Source organism: Xyrauchen texanus, chromosome 2, assembly GCF_025860055.1.
Source record: "Xyrauchen texanus isolate HMW12.3.18 chromosome 2, RBS_HiC_50CHRs, whole genome shotgun sequence".
In the NCBI taxonomy this organism is placed as follows: domain Eukaryota; kingdom Metazoa; phylum Chordata; class Actinopteri; order Cypriniformes; family Catostomidae; genus Xyrauchen; species Xyrauchen texanus.
Window position 1 is genome coordinate 62,454,100 of NC_068277.1, and position 24,823 is coordinate 62,478,922.

The 24,823-nt window shown below is 40.2% G+C and overlaps 1 protein-coding gene and 2 non-coding genes across 3 annotated transcripts; 2 read left to right on the forward strand and 1 right to left on the reverse strand.

Annotated features, from left to right (window-relative positions):
- The first annotated feature begins 9,588 nt into the window (after positions 1-9,588).
- On the forward strand, positions 9,589-9,779 carry LOC127619857 (U2 spliceosomal RNA). Its single transcript, XR_007967631.1, has one exon. It is a non-coding gene; the product is annotated as a U2 spliceosomal RNA (small nuclear RNA).
- Positions 9,780-11,641: 1,862 nt separating this feature from the next.
- LOC127655749 (uncharacterized) lies at positions 11,642-12,646 on the reverse strand. Its single transcript, XM_052143722.1, has one exon. The coding sequence runs from the start codon at positions 12,644-12,646 to the stop codon at positions 11,642-11,644; it is 1,005 nt and encodes a 334-aa protein (XP_051999682.1).
- Positions 12,647-19,603: 6,957 nt separating this feature from the next.
- On the forward strand, positions 19,604-19,771 carry LOC127619843 (U1 spliceosomal RNA). The gene has a single exon (XR_007967626.1). It is a non-coding gene; the product is annotated as a U1 spliceosomal RNA (small nuclear RNA).
- Positions 19,772-24,823: the final 5,052 nt, after the last annotated feature.

Consider the following 24,823-nt stretch of genomic DNA (forward strand, 5'->3'; position numbering starts at 1 on the left):
TAGCGAAGTGTTAAAACATGCTAAAAGCGTCTTAGCATCGCCTAGCGAAGTGCTAAAAAATGCTAAAAGCGTCTTAGCATCATGCTTAACACATGCTAGCATCGCCTAGCGAAGTGTTAAAACATGCTAAAAACGTGCTTAGCATCATGCTTAACACATGCTAGCATCGCCTAGCGAAGTGCTAAAAAATGCTAAAAGCGTCGCTAGCATCATGTTAACACATGCTAGCATCGCCTAGCGAAGTCTTAAAACATGCTAAAAACGTGCTTAGCATCATGCTAACACATGCTAGCATCGCCTAGCGAAGTGCTTAAAACATGCTAAAAACGTGCTTAGCATCATGCTAACACATGCTAAGCATCGCCTAGCGAAGTGGTAAAACATGCTTAAAACGTGCTTAGCATCATGCTTAACACATGCTAGCATCTCTAGCGAAGTGCTAAAACATGCTAAAAACGTGCTAGCATCATGCTTAACACATGCTTAGCATCGCCTAGCGAAGTGCTTAAAACATGCTAAAAGCGTGTTAGCATCATGCTTAACACATGCTTAGCATCGCCTAGCGAAGTGCTTAAAACATGCTAAAAGCGTGCTAGCATCATGCTAACATATGCTAGCATCGCCTAGCGAAGTGCTAAAACATGCTAAAAACGTGCTTAGCATCATCGCTAACACATGCTAGCATCGCCTAGCAAAGTGCTTAAAACATGCTAAAAACGTCTTAAGCATCATGCTAACACATGCTAGCATCACCTAGCGAGTGCTAAAACATGCTAAAAGCGTCTAGCATCATGCTAACACATGTTAGCATCACCTAGCGAGTGTCTAAAACATGCTTAAAACGTCATAGCATCATGCTAACACATGCTAGCATCGCCTAGCGAGTGCTAAAAATGCTAAAAGCGTCTAGCATCATGCTAACACATGCTAGCATCGCCTAGCGAGTGCTAAAACATGCTAAAAACGTGCTAGCATCATGCTAAGACATGTTAGCCTCGCCTAGCGAGTGCTAGAAAATGCTAAAACGTCATAGCATCATGCTAACACATGCTAGCATTGCCTAACGAAGTGCTAAAACATGCTAAAAACGTGCTATCATCATGCTAACACATGCTAGCATCGCCTAGCGAAGTGCTAAAACATGCTAAAAACGTGCTAGCATCATGCTAAGATATGTTAGCCTCGCCTAGCGAAGTGCTAGAAAATGCTAAAAACGTGCTAGCAACATGCTAAAAACGTGCTAGCATCGCCTAGCGAAGTGCTAAAACGTGCTAAAAATTAAAACATGCTAAAAACGTGCTAGCATCATGCTAACACATGCTAGCATCGCCTAGCGAAGTGTTAAAACATGCTAAAAACGTGCTAGCATCGCCTAGCGAGTGCTAAAAAATGCTAAAAACGTCAGCTAGCATCATGCTAACACATGCTAGCATCGCCCTAGCGAAGTGTTAAAACATGCTAAAAGCGTGCTAGCATCATGCTAACACATGCTGAGCATCGCCTAGCGAAGTGCTAAAAAATGCTTAAAACGTCGTTAGCATCATGTTAACACATGCTTAAGCATCGCTCTAGCGAAGTCTTAAAACATGCTAAAAACGTCAGCTAGCATCATGCTAACACATGCTATAGCATCGCCTAGCGAAGTCGTTAAAACATGCTAAAAACGTGCTTAGCATCATGCTTAACACATGCTAGCATCTCTAGCGAAGTGCTAAAACATGCTAAAACGTGCTAGCATCATGCTAACACATGCTAGCATCGCCTAGCGAAGTCTTAAAACATGCTAAAAGCGTGTTAGCATCATGCTTAACACATGCTAGCATCGCCTAGCGAAGTGCTTAAAACATGCTAAAAGCGTCATAGCATCATGCTAACATATGCTAGCATCGCCTAGCGAGTGCTAAAACATGCTAAAAACGTCTTAGCATCATGCTAACACATGCTAGCATCGCCTAGCGAGTCGCTAAAACATGCTAAAAGCGTGCTAGCATCATGCTAACACATGCTAGCATCACCTAGCGAAGTCGCTAAAACATGCTAAAAACGTGCTAGCATCATGCTAACACATGTTAGCATCACCTAGCGAAGTCGCTAAAACATGCTAAAAGCGTCATAGCATCATGCTAACACATGCTTAGCATCGCCTAGCGAAGTGCTTAAAAAATGCTAAAAGCGTCTTAGCATCATGCTAACACATGCTAGCATCGCCTAGCGAAGTGCTAAAACATGCTAAAAACGTGCTAGCATCATGCTAAGACATGTTAGCCTCGCCTAGCGAAGTGCTAGAAAATGCTAAAAACGTGCTAGCATCATGCTAACACATGCTAGCATTGCCTAACGAAGTGCTAAAACATGCTAAAAACGTGCTATCATCATGCTAACACATGCTAGCATCGCCTAGCGAAGTGCTAAAACATGCTAAAAACGTGCTAGCATCATGCTAAGATATGTTAGCCTCGCCTAGCGAAGTGCTAGAAAATGCTAAAAACGTGCTAGCAACATGCTAAAAACGTGCTAGCATCGCCTAGCGAAGTGCTAAAACGTGCTAAAAATTTCTAGCATCGCCTAGCTGAGTGCTAAAAATTCTAAAAGCGTACTAGCATCTGTCTGTCTGTCTGTCTATCTATCTGAGGGTCAATATCTATCTATCTATCTCTATCTAACTATCTATCTGAGTGTCTATATATCTATCTATCTAGCAACTAAGTTAAACTTTAAACTACTTTAAACTACAAACTACTTTAAACTTTAAACTAATTTAAACTACAAACTAATTTAAACTTTAAACTCGTTTAAACTATAAACTACTTTAAACTTCAAACTACTTTAAACTTCTTCAAACTTTCTGGTCCAAACTTTCACAAGCCAACTTAAAGTTTGTCTCGACGAACTTTTTCTAGTTATTATTATTCTTCTTACTCTGAAATTTCTATATCTAACTCCTCCTAGAGCTTTAACTCCACATACTCCAAACTCGGCTCAGACACTCAAACTGTTCTGACTCGAGTTGCTTTATCTTTTCTAACTGATCGGACTTACGGTTTTCCTAAAAATGACGATCAAACTCGGAAAAAACTCCCATTAACTTAACATTGCTGAATGTTCAGAAATTTAAATCTCAACTGACATTTTCACACACACAGACAAAAAGGGCCTGTCAGCCCTGCATCTCTCCCTCTCTCTCTCCCTCATTGCATAGGGATTTTGTATTGAACATAGCTCTGGATCACAGTGTCATAGAGACAAGGGGGCGGGCTCATTTTACTGAGATGACCAATCAGTCTCTCGGGATCATTGGGAAGCTATCAAGCCAAACCCTAGCAACAATTTAAAGCACCTTAGCAACAACTCCCATAGACTTCTAATGAAAGACATCAAAGTGATATCTCCGGATAGAAGTGTCATAGAAACACAAGGGTGGTCTCGTTTGACTCGGGGCAGCAAACAGCCAATCATGAATCACCTCAACACTTCCTATCCCCTCCCTAGCAACCATTGTCGAGCACCTTAACAACCAAAATCCATAGAGGGATATCTTCCATTCTGAATGTCACAGAGGCATGGGAGTTGGTTTATATCATTCATACTGACAAGCAGCCTTTGGAGTATCATGATTGGCAGCTGTCAAGCCACTCCCTAGCAACTAAACAGAGTACCCTAGCAACCGTTTAGCAATAACTATATCTCTGCACCAGAAAATCAGAGAGACTTCTGGGTTCATTTATTTCAGTCAGGATGGCAAGGAGACTTGATAAGTATCACTATGGTAACTGCCTAGCAACCACATGGGGTTACCCTAGCAACCGAGTAACAAATCACATATCTCTGCACCAGAAAATCAGAGAGACTTCTGGGTTGATTTATTTCAATCAGGATGGCAAGGAGACTTGATAAGTATCACTATGGTAACTGCCTAGCAACCACATGGGGTTACCTTAGCAACCGAGTAACAAATCACATAACTCTGCACCAGAAAATAGTAGAGACTTTTGGGTTGACTTATTTCACTCAGGATGGCAAGGACACTTGATTAGTATCACTATGGTAACTGCCTAGCAACCAGATGGGGTTACCCTAGCAACCGAGTAACAAATCACATATCTTTGCACCAGAAATTAGTAAAGACTTCCGGGTTGACTTATTTCACTCAGGATGGCAAGGACACTTGATTAGTATCACTATGGTAACTGCCTAGCAACCAGATGGGGTTACCCTAGCAACCAAGTAACAAATCACATATCTCTGCACCAGAAAATAGTACAGACTTCTGGGTTGATTTGTTTCACTCAGGATGGCAAGGACACTTGATTAGTATCACTATGGTAACTGCCTAGCAACCAGATGGGGTTACCCTAGCAACCGAGTAACAAATCACATATCTCTGCACCAGAAAATAGTACAGACTTCTGGGTTGACTTATTTCAATCAGGATGGCAAGGAGACTTCATTAGTATCACTATGGCAACTGCCTAGCAACCATATGGGGTTACCCAAGCAACCGAGTAACAAATCACATATCTCTGCACCAGAAAATAGTAGAGACTTCTGGGTTGACTTATTTCACTCAGGATGGAAAGGAGCCATGTATTGTATTACCTTGGTAACTGCATAGCAACCACATGGGCTTACCCTAGCAACCGAGTAACAAATCAAATATTTCTGCACCAGAAAATCGTACAGACTTCTGTGTTGATTTATTTATGACCATAATTATATAAAAAATCTCTCTCTCTCTCTCTCTCTTTCTATCTATCTATCTATCTGACGGTAAATATCTATCTATCTATATCTATCTCTCTATATATCTAAGGGTAAATATCTATCTATCTGAGTGTCTATCTATCTATCTATCTATCTAGCAACTAAGTAAAACTTTTTTAACACTACACTGTAGAACTGGCTCATTAGAGTCATTCATTTGGGAATCAGACTAAACTGGTCACACTGTATGTTTCACACAGTAGATTCAAACGAACCGGCTCATTAGAGTAATTTGTTTGGGAATCAGACTACACTGGTCACACTGTATGTTTCACACAGTAGATTCAAAAGAACCGGCTCATTAGAGTAATTTGTTTGTGAATCAGACTACACTGGTCATACTGTATGTTTCACATTTTAGATTCAAAAGAACCAGCTCATTAGAGTCATTTGTTTGGGAATCAGACTACACTGGTCACACTGTATGTTTCACACTGTAGATTCAAAAGAACCGGCTCATAAGAGTCATTAATTTGGGAATCAGACTACACTGGTCACACTTTAAGTTTCACATTTTAGATTCAAAAGAACTGGCTCATTAGAGTCATTAATTTGGGAATCAGACCACACTGGTCACACTGTATGTTTCACATTTTAGATTCAAAAGAACTGGCTCATTAGAGTCATTAATTTGGGAATCAGACTACACTGGTCACACTGTATGTTTCACACTGCAGATTCAAAAGAACCGGCTCATTAGAGTCATTAATGTTGTAATCAGATTACACTGGTCACACTGTATGTTTCACACTGTAGATTCAAAAGAACCGGCTCATTAGAGTCATTAATGTTGTAATCAGATTACACTGGTCACACTGTATGTTTCACACTGTAGATTCAAAAGAACCGGCTCATTAGAGTCATTAATGTTGTAATCAGATTACACTGGTCACACTGTATGTTTCACACTGTGGATTCAAAAGAACTGGCTCATTAGAGTCATTAATGTTGTAATCAGACTACACTGCTCACACTGTATGTTTCACACTGTAGATTCAAACGAACCGGCTCATTAGAGTCATTAATGTTGTAATCAGACTACACTGCTCACACTGTATGTTTCAAACTGTAGATTCAAAAGAACCGGCTCATTAGAGTCATTAATGTTGTAATCAGACTACACTGGTCACACTGTATGTTCCACACTGTAGATTCAAAAGAACCGGCTCATTAGAGTCATTAATTTGGGAATCAGACTACACTGGTCACACTGTATGTTTCACACTGTAGATTCAAAAGAACCGGCTCATAAGAGTCATTAATTTGGGAATCAGACTACACTGGTCACACTGTATGTTTCACATTTTAGATTCAAAAGAACTGGCTCATTAGAGTCATTAATGTTGTAATCAGATTACACTAGTCACACTGTATGTTTCACACTGTAGATTCAAAAGAACTGGCTCATAAGAGTAATTTGTTTTGGAATCAGACTACACTGGTAGTGTACCCTACACACACAGACAAAAAGGGCCTGTCAGCCCTGCATCTCTCCCTCTCTCTCTCCCTCAGAGGATTTATTTTACCAAGCAGCCAAAAAGTAATGACCTAAAATCTTCATAGCCACACCCTAAAACATGCTAAAAACGTGCTAGCGTCATGATAACACATGCTAGCATCGCCTAGCGAAGTGTTAAAACATGCTAAAAAAGTGCTAGCATCATGCTAACACATGCTAGCATCGCCTAGCGAAGTGCTAAAACATACTAAGAACGTGCTAGCATTGAGCTAACACATGCTAGCATCGCCTAGCGAAGTGCTAAAACATGCTAAAAACGTGCTAGCATCATGCTAACACATGTTAGCATCGCCTAGCGATGTGCTAAAACATGCTTAAAACGTGCTAGCATCATGCTAACACATGCTAGCATTGCCCAGCGACGTGCTAAAACATGCAAAAAACGTGCTAGCATCATGCTAACACATGCTAGCATTGCCTAGCGAAGTGCTAAAACATGCAAAAAACGTGCTAGCATCATGCTAACACATGCTAGCATTGCCTAGCGAAGTGCTAAAACATGATAAAAATGTGCTAGCATCATGCTAACACATGCTAGCATCGCCTAGCGGAGTGCTAAAACATGCTAAAAATGCGCTAGCATCATGCTAACACATGCTAGCATCGCCTAGCAAAGTGCTAAAACATGCTAAAAATGTGTCTATCTATCCATCAATCAATCTATCTATCTAGCAACTAAGTTAAACTTTAAACTAATTTAAACTATAAACTACTTTAAACTTCAAACTACTTTAAACTATAAACTACTTTAATTTAAACTAATATAAAATTCAAACTTCTTTAAACTTCAAACTACTTTAAACTATAAGCTACTTCAAACTACTTTAAACTAATTTAAACTACAAACTAATTTAAACTTTAAACTAATTTAAACTTCAAACTACTTTAAACTATAAGCTACTTCAAACTACTTTAAACTAATTTAAACTACAAACTAATGTAAACTATAAACTACTTTAAACTTCAAACTACTTTAAACTATAAGCTACTATAAACTAATTTAAACTAATATAAACTTCAAACTACTTTAAACTATAAACTACTTTAAAATAGAAACTACTTGAAACTAATTTAAACTAATTTAAACTTCAAACTACTTTAAACTTCTTCAAACTTTCTGGTCCAAACTTTCACAAGCCAACTTAAAGTTTGTACTCAAACTTTTTAATCTAGTTTTAATTGCATACGTTTTTATCTCTTTTTTCCTGACCCTGTTTTGGACGTCTGTTTGTTGGGGCATACGGATTTTACACAAGCTCACCGCTTGGACCAACGGTTGCGTAGATCTAGTAGCAGCAGCATGTGAAAAAAAAGAAGCGGGATCGGCAAAATGGTTCCTCACGGTTCCTCCGCCAATCTCTGGAGTGTGCATGAATTGGAGTGGCTGTAGATTCATCCCGCCGATGGTTTACCCACCTAAGTTTTTTTGGTGTGCAGGGGAAAAACCAATTCCGATACTTTGCCGCTGGTGCCCTCCAATTGCCAACGTTGGTAAGACTGAACGTGCTGTCTGGGTATATAATGGTACATAAACAAGTTTTAATGTGATATTCAGTATGTGGAAAACATGTCTTGAGTATTTTAAAGTTGCATATAGTCTACCCTGTTTTACTGATAATCAATATTCGTCTAAGTAAGAGTCTGTGATAAATGATTTATTTTTAAATGGTTTGATTTGGTTTGGAGATACTTTATTAATTTTATATGTTCAGGTCTTGGAAAAGGTCTTAAATTTGATTTTAAAAATTCTGCAGCAACCTTGATAAAGCAAGATGGGTTTTAAATGTGTGAAAGTGTGAAAGAGATTTGAGAGCTGAGGTGTAGGGAAAGATTTTCAGAAAATAAACATTTACATTTTGGTCTGTTTCCACACAGAACTATTGTATGATTTGGACTGGGATAACACAAGTCTTGCACAATTTTAGTCCAAAAAAAATCAAATGTTGAAACATGACTGTATTTAGGCTAATATCTATACAGAGTATTAATCTGTTTAAATGTTTTGAAAATAACCAACAATTATTCACATTGTGACATCAAATAACTAATTTCAGAGAAACCTAATCAGAGGAAAGATAAAGATTTTTTTTCAGCATAAATTAAATTAAATTTGGATCTCAAATGAATTCATCTTAACATGGCAAGGCTCTTTTTAATATTAATTTATGAAAGCCTTCGTCATTGGACACGTGCCAAGCTACGTCAGCACGTCCTGATTGATATTCATGAGCTAGCTCTTTGCCATAGTGGATTTCATAATTTGCAAAAAAAAAAAAAAAACTTTAGGTGGATTTTTACACGGTATGATTCAAGACAAGCGCCACCTGTGAGTATCTTCACATTGAAAACTTTTAATTAGGTTATTTAGACGTTAATTTTTAATCGCTAATTGCTTGTAGTCCCGTAAACTATGATTAATCCGTCGAAAATGTTTTAAGTATGATGTTAAATGCATCAATTTCGAGCTTTTTGATTGGTTTTTTGGCCGTTGTTAATCAGTGTAGGCTAATCTGAGGCAACCGTCCAATTTGAGGCGTTTAAATGAGAAAATAAAGACATTTCTCACGTGAACTGTGTCCGTTAAATACACAGATGGATGAAGTCAGTCATAATAAAATCATATCAAACTTAATAAACGGGTTAATGATATTTAATGCTCATTCAAGGATTTTCAAAGACCAGTTTGTGCTGATTTCCCGCTTTATTGTTTCAGTGTAGATCTGTAAAGATTTATGTCGCTAAAATGTTTGTTGAAATAGTCGTTGAAAGTGTTTTTCAGCTTTTATCGTCGTCAGTGATTGTAGTTTGATGTCGCAGACGGACTTGCAGTTCCACATTTCACCACATGAGGGCGTCAAAGGAAATAAATGTGGCAAACGCTTCATTTTCTCCTGTTGTTTTGTGAATCTGGTATCAGAACCACTGATCTATATATATATTGCGCAGCTAGATCAGTGGTCAGAACATGAGCAGATAGACTTTCCTGTGAAAAGCAGATTATTTTATGATTATTAAGAGACTCTAAATAGTTTTATTGTCCACAAACACTGTTCTCGTGTTTGATTGGATGATGGAGAACTCATGATAACAGAGGGAGAAAAAATATTCGCGTATTTTGAAGGTTTTTCGGCTTCTTATTGACGAGAATCTCAAAACTCTTAACACAGTCTCCGAGTGGGGCTTTAATTTTGATGTTTGTATTTGTAAGTAGTTTATAGTTTGAAATGGAGTGATAGTATTATGAATAAGACCGTCCGTGAGATCAGTAGTTGTCTGAATGACTCCCTTCGCTCGGATCCTTTCTCGGTATCGCTTCTCGGCCTTTTGGCTAAGATCAAGTGTAGTATCTGTTCTTATCAGTTTAATATCTGATACGTCCCCTATCCGGGGATCATATATTAAACCGATTTTTGGATCAGGGAGATGGAATAGGGGCTTGCTTCGTCCACTCCACGCATCGACCTGGTATTGCAGTATCTCCAGGAACGGTGCATCCCGCCTAAAACTGTCAAGAAAGAACTGAAAAAACGTGCTATAAGATGCTTTAACGTTGAGTGTAATTTTAACGCTCTTATCAATTCATTTTAAATCCAGTTCATGTGAAATAAAATCGCATAAATAAGTTTTATTTGCGCAGCTATCAAGCATCCCATTTGTAATGGACGCGAGATTATAAACAAAAACATATTTCACTGTTAAAATATATTCTGCAGTAAAATCTAAAGACACTGGAATCATAAAATGTGCTTCTTTATCTCAGATAACGCCAAAGTAACGCAATTTCCCGGCTTGTGTAGCTAATGCACATGCGCGTTCTCTAGTTGATTGATAGGCGATGTCTGTATTTGAAAGGTGATTGGCTCTTTTATCTGTAAGGCGGGACTTCCTTTCTACATCCGTTGACCGTTCCCAATTTCAAAACTAGTCTCTTATGGAGGACCCGGATGTGACAATATTACCAATAAATATAAAGAGTCAAGGATTTTTATTCCGGTGCATCATTAAATTTTTTTTATAATTAATGATCCAATCTGACGTAGTTATACTTTTATTTCCTTAAGAATTATTGTATTGATTCATTTCCACATGTAATTATTTGCTATATTTATAAATTTATTGATTCACTCATCTATTTATTTTTACATTTGCACATAAATGTAGTTATTTATGCATTTACTGATTTCCACATGTATTAATTTCTATATTAGTTTGTAATGAGGGGGTGTGTTTTCTACTTCAGGCAGAGTAATCGAGCTCAGAGTGCTGCAGAGTGAATCTTACAGGCCTCAGTGACATCTTGTGCTTGACAAAATGAAATTCAAGACTACAGACTTGAAATATAGTCACAGGTGAGTGTGAACGTGCATTTAGAAATGTAAAAATGTACCTGAGAACAGATCAAGTCAAAAAGGAATGAATAATCTCTGATGAATAATACATCTCTACATTAAACAGGCCTAATGGTTTCATAGCGCTGTACCTTTATTTTTAAAGGTCAGTAGTAGGGTGACTATCGGTCTTTGTCAGACACGTGGGTTTGTTGTGTGTGACGTCACCGCGGCGCCATTTTTGAGGTATCACGACTGACTGACTGAGTGAGAATTAAAGAGATTGCAAGAGTAGAAGTACATAAGATAATAGTGTTGAGAAGTTGTGGTGCATTTGCCGTGGACCAGAAAGCAAGGACGACATGGTAGCCTGTGACAACCAAAACTGCACAATTGTGTGGTTTCATCTAACTTGTGTGGGGCTACAACATGCACCTGCCGAAGAAGACATTTGGATCTGTTCTCATTGTTCCACATAAGCCCAAGCTGCTGTCTCGCATGTTATACGTTTTCCTTTAAGCAAACACACTCAGGTTTTTCTCAAAGTATTGTTGTTGACACTGTTCAGGTTAGACATATCAAAAACATGTTTGTTTTAAAACATACAATGCTAAAAAATAAAAAAAGGTATGACCTAAAGTGTTAGTTTCTGCACTTTAATGTTAGTGATTACTTGCATTCACAAATATATAAATTATATAATATTCTGTTCATGTGATTTGAACAGTTAACACTATTGTAATTGTCAAAATATGCAAGTATTAAGCCTTACCAATGTGTTCGTTTTCATACTTTATTTAGCTGTTTTTTGGTGTACATCATACATTTATGAAATTTTTTGTCAAACATGCTTTATTGTTCATGCAAGGCTGGTCGAGCAGGCTAAAGCATCAGCACATTGCAATAGATGGACACAGTGGACAGAGTACAAACAAAGTTGCATACATTGAAATTAAGTTTAACTTCAGAACATCAGACAAAAAAAAAAGTGCAAAATGATGGGACCCCACGACAAGGGTTGATAACCACTGTACTACACTACAGTTGGACATTGGTTTGTCAGCGCACAAAAGACAGTGACGATCTTATCTAAAAATGTGATATCCTCACCTTCACATAGGAGGATCATGTTGATGGGTATGGTTCCTGTTAAAAGGTTATATTTTTGACAAATATTTCCAATCACTCTTTCAACATGGATTCTTAGGTGAGCTACTTTTCTTGTCTCCTCCACATCTCTTGCAGCTAGCTGACAGTAACCCCTTGTAAAGGCTGGGAGTTTGACCTCTGCACACAACATGCCAACACCTTCCTTTATATCAAAACCTCTATCAGCCAATACAATGTCCCCTGGCAACAATTTTTCAAGAAAACCACTATTTTCTGTAATGTGTTTATCACTTGTACGGCCACCCCACCCTTTTGATATGAAACAAATAGATCCCTTTGGTGTAATACCTATCAAATATTTCATAGTGTGATTGTGCTTGTAGCTGGAAAACATTTTTGCACGTGCTTTCAGATTTGATGGTTTCTCTGTGAAAATCTTAAAACAGTCAATGATCACTGCTACTCTGCGTCCAAAGGACTCCACAAATTGGTGAGGCATAATTTTTTGTAAAGTGTCTCTTTCTGGCCATATGATGGAACGGCTCAGGTTTGCATACATAAATGACACAATTTCATGAAATGTTCTGTATACTGTCTTTGGGGAAACACGAAAGAGATGGGCTAGATGTTGTGCAGGCAGATCCAGTCTGAGGTGCATACAGGTTATGAGAAGCATTTGAAATGGACTAAGAACTTTCTTCTTTTGGTCTGACATGAGAGGCACCAAAAAATTTAGTAAGGCCATAAAGGATCCCAGGTTTGGCATTCCTGTGTAGTACTTAACTTTATCATCATTGTCTCCAAAAAAACTATCAGACATCCTGTGCTCATCAAGTTCACGTCGCAGCTGTACGTTTTCTTCCAACAGGCGGTAAACTTCTGCAGATCTGTGCACACATAAGTTACATTCTGTTTGTGTCACAGCCATCCCCTGAGTTGTGTGGGTCCCTTCCTCAGTGTGTTGCTCGCCATGTCCTACAGCATCATGTGTCTCCTCCTCAGTGTGTTGCTCACCATCTCCAGCCACTTGTGTCTCCTCAGCATGTGGCACAACATCTCCATCAGCCTCTTGTGTCTCCTCAGTGTTTCGCTCACCACCTCATTCAGCTGGCTGCAGTGTGTTTTTTTCTTTCCTCCCTCTTACTTCGTCTTGCCGAGCGTGTAGTGTTGGTGTGAGAGATTTCTGACCCAGATGGAGGGCGGGTGCCCAGTCTGGGTCAGTCTCCATCATCTCATATGCAGGTTGACCTGCAATAATATGAAAAAGTTTTTATCTTCAAAACATGGGACCAAAAGTGTTAACAGTAATCATGGATTATACTAAAGTATTAGTACAGACACTGAGCAAATATAATTCAGCTAAAAAATATTTTAATACTGAAAAAGTATTAAAACAGTGCTGCACTTTTCAGACTGCAAGTCACACCGAAGTGAAATTAAAATTTTCTGCAAAAACACAGTGAGTAACGTTAACTTTCAAGCCTTACAAATTGTTAAATTTACCTTCTTCCATTCTAAATCTATATCCATTTAGTTGACATTGCAGTTGAGTAAAGTACAAAGTAAGGTACAAACCCCCAAAATAATAAGTGCTGTAGTGAAGTAAAATCACTATTTTATAGCCCTGTATTTATAAGACGATTGCATAACATTTTACAGTATAAACAATAAAAGACTAATACTTCAAATTTGTCAACTTTGTCAACATCATCACCTTTATGTCTTACCTTTATGAAAATGTTGAGAGCAGACATATATAAACGGAGATATGTTTGCAAAGGTGATGTTTTTGCGTCGCACAGCTCCAACCCAGGCCATCCGACGCCTTTTTGTTATGTCCGCGACATGCTGTCCACATCCTTTCTTCAAAGTGGGAAAGCTAAAAAAACCTTTCCCCGTTGTTTAGTTTGTGACACTTTCTGTCGTGAGACTTACTATCACACAACAAGAACGCACCATTTTATCACATTTATGAACACAATTCTCCAAGCAGAATACACCAGCATTGATACCTTACAAATGGCGGCTACGCCCATAATGCACTTCGCGATTCACAAGTGTGACGTCACCTGACAATGACCGATATTCTGGTTTTCCAAAAAGAGGATATCTTTTTTTTTCACTGGGGGGATAATAGGGTTAAAAACAGTGTTACTATGAATGCAAACTTTAATACAGTGAAAAAGCCTCTAAAGTAAAATATTTGATTCCATGAGTGTACCTTCATTTACTATTACTGTTATTTTGAATGGCCATGGAATATGAAGCAATGTGAAAACAATTCTACCTGGTCGCAAATTCTGTTAATTTATCTGATGAACTTTCAAATTTTGCTGACCTTTTATGCTTCACAGTAGTGTTGTCACGGTACCAAAATTTCATTAATTTTATTCAGAACATTTTAGAGAATTTCACTCAGGATGGAAAGTAGCATGTATTATATCACCTTGGTATCTGCATAGCAACCACATGGGCTTACCCTAGCAATCAAGTAACAAATTACATATCTCTGCTCCAGAAAATCGTAGAGAATTCAGGTTTGACTTATTTCACTCAGGATGGAAAGTAGCCATGTATTGTATCACCTTGGTAACTGCATAGCAACCACATAGGCTTACCCTAGCAACCAAGTAACAAATGACATATATCTGCACCAGAAAATCGTAGAGACATACGGGTTGCAGAGATGGTGGCGCGGTAGCACGCAGCGGCCACTCCGGATCCAAAATTGTGCTATTTTTTGTTAAATAACCCGACTTTTGTGGAACGAGGACATCGGAGCAACCAGTGTTCGTGTTTACCATCGCTAGACACTGCTCAAATATAGGATTCATGCAACAACCAAGATGCATGATGACCTACAGGAGGCGCTACGCAAACTCGGCTTGCTGTGGAGACCAGGTCTCCAGTCCTCGGCGTCGCCTGATGCCGGTGGCCGGGGGAGAGGACGTCGTAAGCGGTGTGCAAGGAAGTGGAAGCGTGGCAAGAGGGTGGGGTCCATACTAGGCTAAAAAACAATCCCTATTTGGCCAGCTCTCCCGTCTATCCTGCTCTCAAATGTTTGCTCCCTGGACAATAAACTGGACTACATCCGAGTACAGCAGGCTACGCAACGTGAGTTTAGCGACTGCTACGTCTTTGTTTTCATGGAGAAGTGGCTCAGCGACAGGGTTCCGGACGCCACCATTCAGCTAAACGGGCTCGCCTCATTTCGTGCCGACAGAAATGCAGTTCTGTATGGTAAGACTCGCGGTGGTGGCTTGTGTGTTTACTTAAACACGGAATGGTGCAAGAACTCTATGCTAGTCTCTAGCTACTGCTCATCGCTGGTGGAGCTTGTGACTGTTAGATGCAGACCTTTTTTATTTACCACGGGAATTCACCACTGTTATCATAACCGGAGTTTACATCCCCCCCACCGCTAACGCTAAGGAAGCGCTCTGTGAACTGTATGGGGCTATGAGCGAACTGCAGAACGCTCACACTGACGGAGTGTTTATTGTTGCCGGAGATTTTAACCATGCGAATCTCAAGACAGTGCTCCCTAAATTCCATCACTCCACTTTGCAACAAGAGGGGCGAACGGGCTTGATATTGTTTACACAAACATCTCAGGCGCGTACCGGGCGGAGCCCCGCCCCCACCTCGCCTACTCAGACAACATCTCTATTATGCTAATTCCAGCATACAGACCGCTCGTCAGATGCACAAAACCACTTCAGCAGCAGGTGAAAACCTGGCCAGCAGGAGCCAGCTCTGCTCTTCAGGACTGTTTTGAGTGTACTGACTGGCAAATGTTCAGGGAGGCTGCAACATATGGCAATTCTACCAACTTGGAGGAATACACAGCATCAGTGACCAGCTACATCAGCAAGTGCATTGATGATGTCACTTTTTCCAAGACCATCACCACACGCTCCAACCAGAAGCCGTGGATGACTGCGGAGGTGCGCGCGCTGCTGAGGACCCAAGACTCCGCCTTCAGAGCAGGCGACAAGGCAGCCCTAAGAACAGCTAGGGCCAAACTGTCCCGTGCCATTAGAGAGGCAAAGCGTGCACACGCCCAGAGAATCCACAGTCACTTCCAGGACAGCAGTGACACAAGGCGCATGTGGCAGGGCATCCAGGCAATCACCAACTACAGGACAACATCAGTTGCCTGTGACAAAGATGCCTCCCTTCCAGATGCGCTGAACGAATTCTACGCTCACTTTGAAGTGCAGAACGATGTGGTGGCAAGGAAGATCACCCCTCCTCCCAATGACCAGGTGCTCTGTCTTACCACGGCTGATGTGAGGAAAAAACTACGTAGAGGCAACCCACGGAAGGCTGCTGGACCAGACAACATTCCTTGCAGAGTGTTCAGAGGTTGTGCAGACCAGCTGGCAGATGTTCTTACCGACATCTTCAACATCTATCTGAGCAGCGCCGCCGTTCCAACGTGCTTCAAGGCCACCACCATCGTCCCCATGCCAAAGAAGTCTTCAGTGTCCTGCCTCAATGTGATGGGGCTACCCTAGCAACCAAGTGACAAATATATCTCTGCACCAGAAAATCGTAGAGACTTCCTGGTTGACTTATTTCACTCAGGATGCTAAGGAGTCTTGATAAATATCACCTTGGTAACTGCCTTGGAACCAGATGGGGCTTACCCTAGCAACCAAGTAACAAATTACATATCTCCGCACAAGAAAATTGTAGAGACATACATATTGACTTATTTCACTCAGTATGGCGTGTACCCGTGATAAGTATCAGCCTGGTTATTGCCTAGCAACCAAATGGGGTTACACTAGCGACCAAGTAACAAATATCATATCTCTGCACCAGAAAATCGTAGAGACTTCAGGGTTGACTTGTTTCACTCAGGATGCTAAGGAGTCTTGATAAATATCACCTTGGTAACCGCCTCAGAACCTTATGGGGCTACCCTAGCTACCAAGTAACAAATATCATATCTCTGCACCAGAAAATCGTAGAGACTTCCTGGTTGACTTATTTCACTCAGGATGGCAAGGAGCCATGTATTTTATCACCTTGGTAACTGCATAGCAACCACATGGGCTTACCCTAGCAACCAAGAAACAAATTACATATCTGCACGAGAAAATTGTAGAGGCAAGGCAAGGCAAGTTTATTTATATAGCACATTTCATACACAATGGTAATTCAAAGTGCTTTACATAGAAGAGATTAAAATAAGAATAAAAAAATAAGAATAATTGAAACAGTTTAGAATAAACTGGTTTAATTAAATAAAATACAGTACAAACAGTCAGACACACAGTGGCACAGTGCTCATTCAGTAAATGCACAGCTAAACAGATGTGTTTTGAGTCTGGATTTGAATGTGACTACTGTAGGAGCACATCTGATCTCTTCTGGAAGCTGGTTCCAGCTGCGGCTGGCATAATAGCTAAAAGCAGACTCTCCTTGCTTAGAGTGAACCCTTGGTATTTCTAGCTGATGTGATCCTAATGATCTGAGTGATCTGTTGGGTTTATATTCAGTGAGCATATCTGCAATATATTGAGGTCCTAGCCCATTGAGTGATTTATATACCAGTAATAATACTTTAAAATCAATCCTAAATGTAACTGGGAGCCAGTGTAAAGACCTGAGGACTGGTGTGATATGTTCATATTTTCTGGTTCTGCTCAGAATCCTGGCAGCAGCTTTCTGTATGAGCTGCAACTGTTTTATGGTCTTTTTGGGAAGGCCAGTGAGGAGTCCATTACAATAATCCACCCTGCTGGTGATGAAAGCATACAGAAGTTTCTCTAGGTCTTGACTGGAAACAAAGCATCTAATTCTTGCAATATTTTTCAGATGATAGTATGCTGATTTAGTTATTGCTTTGACATACAGGTTGACTTATTTCACTCAGTATGGCAAGTAACCATGATGAGTATCACCCTGGTAACTGCCTAGCAATCAGATGTGGTTACCTTAGCGACCAAGTAACAAATATCATATCTTTGCACCAGAAAATCGTAGAGACTTCCTGGTTGACATATTTCACTCAGGATGGAAAGTAGCCGTGTATTGTATCACCTTGGTAAGTGCGTAGAACCACATGGGCTTACCCTAGCAACCAAGAAACAAATTACATATCTCCGCACAAGAAAATTGTAGAGACATACAGGTTGACTTATTTCACTCAGTATGGCAAGTACCCATGATGAGTATAACCCTGGTAACTGCCTAGCAATCAGATGTGGTTACATTACCGACCAAGTAACAAATATCATATCTCTGCACCAGAAAATCGTAGAGATTCCTGGTTAACTTATTTCACTCAGGATGGCAAGGAGCCATGTATTGTATCACCTTGGTAACTGCATAGCAACAACATGGGCTTATCCTAGCAACCAAGTAACAAATCGCATATCTCTTCCAGAACATTTTATAGACTTCCTGGTTAACTTGTTTCACTCAGGTTGGAAAGTAGCCGTGTATTGTATCACCTTGGTAAGTGCGTAGAACCACATTGGCTTACCCTAGCAACCAAGAAACAAATTACATATCTCCGCACAAGAAAATTCTAGAGACATACAGGTTGACTTATTTCACTCAGGATGGCAAGGAGCCATGTATTGTATCACCTTGGTAACTGCATAGCAACAACATGGGCTTACCGTAGCAACCAAGTAACAAATCGCATATCTCTGCTCCAGAACATTTTATAGACTTTCTGGTTAACTTATTTCACTCAGGATGGCAAGGAGCCATGTATTTTATCACCTTGGTAACTGCATAGCAACCACATAAGCTTACCCTAGCAACCAAGTAACAAATCACATATCTCTGCACCAGAAATCGTAGAGTGTTCAGGGTTGACTTATTTCACTCAGGATGCTAAGGAGTCTTGATAAATATCACCTTGGTAACTGCCTCGGAACCAGATGGGGCTACCCTAGCAACCAAGTAACAAATCGCATATCTCTGCACCAGAACATTTTAGAGACTTCCATGTTTCACTCAGGATAGCAAGGAGCCATGTATTGTATCACCTTGATAAGTGCGTAGAACCAGATGGGTTTACCCTAGCAACCAAGAAACAAATTACATATCTCCGCACAAGAAAATTGTAGAGACATACAGGTTGACTTATTTCACTCAGGATGGCAAGGAGCCATGTATTGTATCACCTTGGTAACTGCATAGCAACCACATGGGCTTACCCTAGCAACCAAGTAACAAATCACATATCTCTGCACCAGAAAATCGTAGAGTCTTCAGGGTTGACTTATTTCACTCAGGATGCTAAGGAATCTTGATAAATATCACCTTGGTATCTGCCTTGGAACCAGATGGGGCTTACCCTAGCAACCAAGTAACAAATTACATATCTCCGCACAAGAAAATTATAGAGACATACAGGTTGACTTATTTCACTCAGTATGGCAAGTACCCATGATGAGTATCACCCTGGTAACTGCCTCCAATCAGATGTGGTTACATTAGCGACCAAGTAACAAATATCATATCTCTGCACCAGAAAATAGTAGAGATACCTGGTTAACTTATTTCACTCAGGATGGCAAGGAGCCATGTATTGTATCACCTTGGTAACTGCATAGCAACAACATGGGCTTACCCTAGCAACCAAGTATCAAATTACATATCTCCGCACAAGAAAATTATAGAGACATACAGGTTGACTTATTTCACTCAGTATGGCAAGTACCCATGATGAGTAACAAATCGCATATCTCTGCACCAGAACATTTTAGAGACTTCCCTGTTTCACTCAGGATGGCAAGGAGCCATGTATTGTATCACCAATGTGTATAGTCGTGAATGATGTGTATTTGACTGTGTATCACCATCTAGTGAATAGTAGTGAGGAGAATGTGTCCTCTGACCGGATCTCTTTCAATTCATACTTACCTGGCAGGGGAGACACCATGATCATGAAGGTGGTTCACCCAGAGTGAGGCTCAGTCATTGCACTCCGACTGTGCTGACCCCTGCGAATTCCCCAAATGGGGGAATCTCGACTGCATAATTTCTGGTAGTGGGGGACTTCAAGCACCCGTGCAAACCCTGTGTACAGCAGAGAGCTGCACAGGTCCGATTTTGTAAATCCGCACCCGCCCGTACCCGCAGTGCTTAAAACCGCATCCGACCCGTTTTCCGACAGCAGCACTAATTAAAATCCGCAACCCGACACGATCCGCTTAAAATTGAACCGAGACCCGACCTGCACCCGAAATAAAATCAGTTTAGCCAATCACATTATAGACACACTTTTTTCAAATTTTTATTGCCTTTGGTGGATTGCCTTAAGACAAGGACAACAGCCGAAGCTGTCAAAAAGCCGATAGCCTATACAGAACATGGCTAACGTTACCACAAAACAATGCAATTTCGTCTAGCACATCAGACAATTTCACACCACACATAGGCCTACTTAACAGTTTTAAATTAGACAATAACAAACAGTGTAGGCTATGTGATAATTTTAAATGAAAGAAAAGTCCAGTTGTATGCGAATCCTAAACGCTACATAGGCCTACACCGGCAACTAGGTATAAACAGCCTTACAATTAGGGCTGAGACGTGAAACTGTCCCGTTTATGAATCCAGTGCGAGGTGATTAGATCCTATTTGTGGTGTTTTAAATTGCTGTGTAAAAAAAGCACATCGTCCACTGTTGACGGTTTTAGCTGACTCCTCCGCTCTTGGATAACGTATCCAGCACAAGAGAAGTCTCGCTCACTTGCAGCGCTGGATGCAGGGATGGCGAGGATAGATAGACCTCGCAATCTGGGCAATATTAGGGAAAAGGTGAGCATGGTCTTGCCACCATGACAAAATGTCAAAATGGTCATCTTTTGGCGATTTGTGATCGATGTAAGCAGCCACTTCGTCCTGATACTGCGGGCCCTCATCACTGGAATCTTCCACGTGAGATAAAGTGTCCGCCGACACTCGAACTCGCTTCTCCGGTGGGGGGGTGGCACTGCTCCTCCTCAGGACTTCCACGCTTATCCTTAAGGTCTATAATAAATGTAAACAAATATTGCAAAAATTTTATGGACGTGACATTTGCAGTCAAAACTGCATTTTATAAATGAAAATGCATTTAATACCAATATATGGAAACGTCTGTTTATATATACATCCATACTCCCTTAATAAAGGAAAAATATCAGTCTACACATGCGTTTTATATTTAATATGAGGGAAATACACAATGCCTACGTGTGACACAAAAAAATCTGTAACTTTTAGGTGGCAAATAATTTTTCTTTCGTTCAAATCCCACTCCGACATAGAAATTATTGGCTACTGTGGGCTATTAGGCCTACGTGTGGTAGGCGCTAGGCATTAAAGAAAACATTTAGTTCACAATTTTATATATATTTATATATTATTTCATCAATGTTGATTATATGAGGCGTGAAAAGCATAGTAGCCTAAGATCATAACTTGTGCAATATGTCGGGAGACAGAGTGGGCAGACGTTATTGACCACTTCATTAAGTTTCGTATTGTATAAAGCATTTCTTTAAAGTGAATTTCGTTTTGTATTAATTTTATCTTAATTTTAATCAATGTTTTATAACCAATTGTCTGAATTTAATAAATAAGAAGTAATAGCAGCGGCAGGCATCAGGACACGGAGCGGAGGCAACGGCGCATGAACTGGAAATTAACGAAACTCAGCATATAAGCTACTTCTACATGCATCACAGACCTGATAAATATATAGAAAGCTTGAAATGTGTACTTTTAAACAAAACAAATTTCAAAACGAAAGAAAACAGACTGTTCTGTCTCCTGGCTATATTTGACATAGGCCTATTCAATAATTATTAGGCTACTTTTGCCGTTTCTTTGTGACATTTTTCATGAACCTCTCAATAGTTAATATTGTTATTTGGTGTTCAGTTTATACAGGTTTTCAAATGTTATTTAAAAAAAATATTATTTTTTTCCCCTGTGGCTGTGTTGCATTAATACTGACCTTTCACATGGCGCCGCATCTCACTGTGCACGCTTGCCACTTCACTGTCAGCAGCAAGTAGCTTCATACTTTTTAGTTTAGGATGCAGGAACATTGCAAGTTTGTGCAAGCGATGAATTTCGAACTTGTCCTGGAGGATACTGAGGCATTTCTCCTTCAGTGAGGAAATGGTCATGCTATCATTTGAAGAAGCTCGCAAGTGGCGTCTGATGCGCTCATACCAAACAATGGTTAGATGGAGGGTCGGGGTTTTCGATGCCTCTAACGCTTTAGTGGCTTCCTTAAATCGCTCCAGGAATGCAACAAAGTCGGAGAGGACCTCTTCATCCAAATTTGTGAGGCGGTCAACTTCCCCTCGCTCTTCCAGAAGTGTGCGGATGTCTTCATATTGACTGCTGATAGACTCTAGCATTGTATGCAGGGAATTCCAACGTGTCTCTACAGAGTTTTTAAGAGTCTTTTTCAGCCGAGCCTGGAGGTTGGTCTGCTTGAAATATGTCACCAGTGACTTGGCCGAGTCAATCATTGCAGTTACTTCTTCCCCATACATATCCTCCTGGGACGGTTTGAATGTAGTGTACAGGACAGTATTAAAAATATGGGCAGCGCAGCTCAATCTGGTCACTGTACGCAGGGCTGCAACAATATTTGTGCCCCTATCTGTCACATACATGAGTTTGGAGTAGAATTCATCAATGCCAAATTTACGCAATGCGCTGATGATGGCTGGTTTAATGTTGTCAGCCATTTTACGCAGTGAACTGTCCCACTCAGAGGTACACAGCACTCGTTCGATAAGCTCCCACTTATTGTTAACGTAGTACAGAGTAACACAAAGGTAGCCGTTTTTTCTGGAATCGTCAGTCCACATGTCCAATGTAACAGCTCCATTACTCCCCTCCAACTGCATTTTAAGTTCTGGGATTAGTTTTTGGCTAATCTCCTCTGCATATTTGTTAACACTACAAGAAACCGTCGTAGGGTCAGGCAGTAGTTGTTTAACATCCACACGACCAACCCGAGCACCAACATCTATCAACCCTAGTGCTAATGCAAAAAATCCCTCGCCGTGTACTGCATCAAAGGGTCTAATATCATTGCATACAAAGTTCACAGACAGCCTGGTTATGGTGTCCTTATCATCTCTACGAGGCACCTTCAGTTCTGTCCCCTTTGAAAGATACTGTTCGATAGAACTGGTGTTCGGTTTGTTACTGCAGGTATCTGCGTGCTTCCTCAGCGACGAAGTTCCATATTTTCGGCTATCGAACACGAAAACTTTAAGGCAGGTTTTGCATGCAGCAAAGCCTTTCACAATGTTGCTTTCTTCATCAGAGATGACTCCAAATTTCTCCCACACACTTGACTTGAGTTTCGATGAATTATTGTCGACAACTTTATAATCTCCTCTAGCTATTTTTTTTTTCAACTCCTCACTATCCATCTAGACGACTCATGTAGCAGTTCGAGTGGTTGTGTGATTTTTTTAAAAGTGAATGTAACGTTAGGCCTAGAGACTCATGGGAGGGCGCGGGCTCAAATAAACTAAAAACAAATATTTTATCAACTTGAAATACAGGGCAGGCATAGTTTTGTAGATGTGTTCCTAAAAATATGCATTTATTTTTACATTTGCACGTGACTGTTTTGAACCCGTGTTTAGACCTGCGTTTCCCCGTGTCCGACCCGCATCCGTATCCGACACAGTTGGATATTTTTCACCCGTTTGACCAAAATTTGCGGGCCGAACCCGTGCAGGACTCTGGTGTACAGATCTTTATTCTGGAGATACTCCTCAAAGTGATTCTCTTGAATGTCGCCACACCTTCACCATGGTGTTCCCTTCAGTCCGGTGCCACAGAAGCCGTACCACATTGTTCTCCACACCACGCCTGTAAAATATGATCATCAATATGCCAACCATAGCTGGTGATTCTACTTTAAGGCATGTACTCACTTGTCTGTGGGGATAGCAGGGAACATGGCTTGGTGTGCTTCACTGAGTCGACCACGGATAGCAGGATCCAAAGCCAACAACCGGCCCATCTTGCTACCTTCACCGCTCCTGGCTGCTTTGGTGTGCTGTCCACAGCACAGGACCTCCGTCAGCATAGTGTACCAGCTGGATACGTCACAGCTGTGACGAATCTGCAACGTAAAATAAAAAAACTTCTTTTGGACCATTTGGGTTTACAATCCGGATTGCAGGTGTCGCCATCTCAAGGTAAACTGAAATGAAAACTACCACCATGATGATAACTATATTAACTGTACTGTTTTTAATCTCTTTCATAAATATGATATATGGACAAATGTGAATGTATAACATTATAGTTCATATATTTAGTCTAACATTTACCTTTTTGAAATTCCACTTTTAATAGGAATAATAAATATACATGTATGAAAACTGCCATTTTTGTACTATTATGAATTATACAGTATTTTGCAGAAAAGAACAAGTATATGAATTTATATGTCAGTGAAATCGATACACGTACTGTATGTGTTTACATATTGCCATATATCAGACATCTATGTAGGATATTTTAAGATCATTTGATGAACATTGCTGTTACTGACAGAAACGGGGGAAAATCAACACCAATCACATTTTCATATTAATCATTTACAGCACATGTTCTTCTTAAAACATAAAGGATGCAGGCAATCATTCATTTGTTGTTGTGTTTACATGAATCACATATATTACATGCATACAAACATCTATCTAGCATGCTACTGTATGTAAAGTCTGCAGCTATCAATGCTAGTTACTGTATGTTAAAATGTCGATTTGGACAGTTTGAGGCAAAAAGTGATCTTACCTAATTCTCGTATATGTTCTCCACTCTTTTGTCGCTAGCTGAAGATGAAAATTATTCTCCGATTTAACTTTTAATAAATATTAAAACTGTAAAGTTCGCGTTCGATGTCGAGGGTTCAATGAACAGTCGAAAATAGCACTAGCAGCATCACTGTCCTCTGATTGGTAGTCTATGGTCGAATTCTGCGATCTGATTGGTAGTCTACAGTCGCGCAGTTCAATCAGAAGCGCTTTTGTGATCTGACCTGTGATTGGTAGTCTACGGTCGAATTCTGCGATCTGATTGGTAGTCTACAGTCAAG

What these genes read in the sequence shown, in the direction of transcription:
- LOC127655749 (XM_052143722.1), bottom strand. Translation starts at nt 12,646, where the DNA reads ATGGCTGTGACACAAACAGAATGTAACTTATGTGTGCACAGATCTGCA.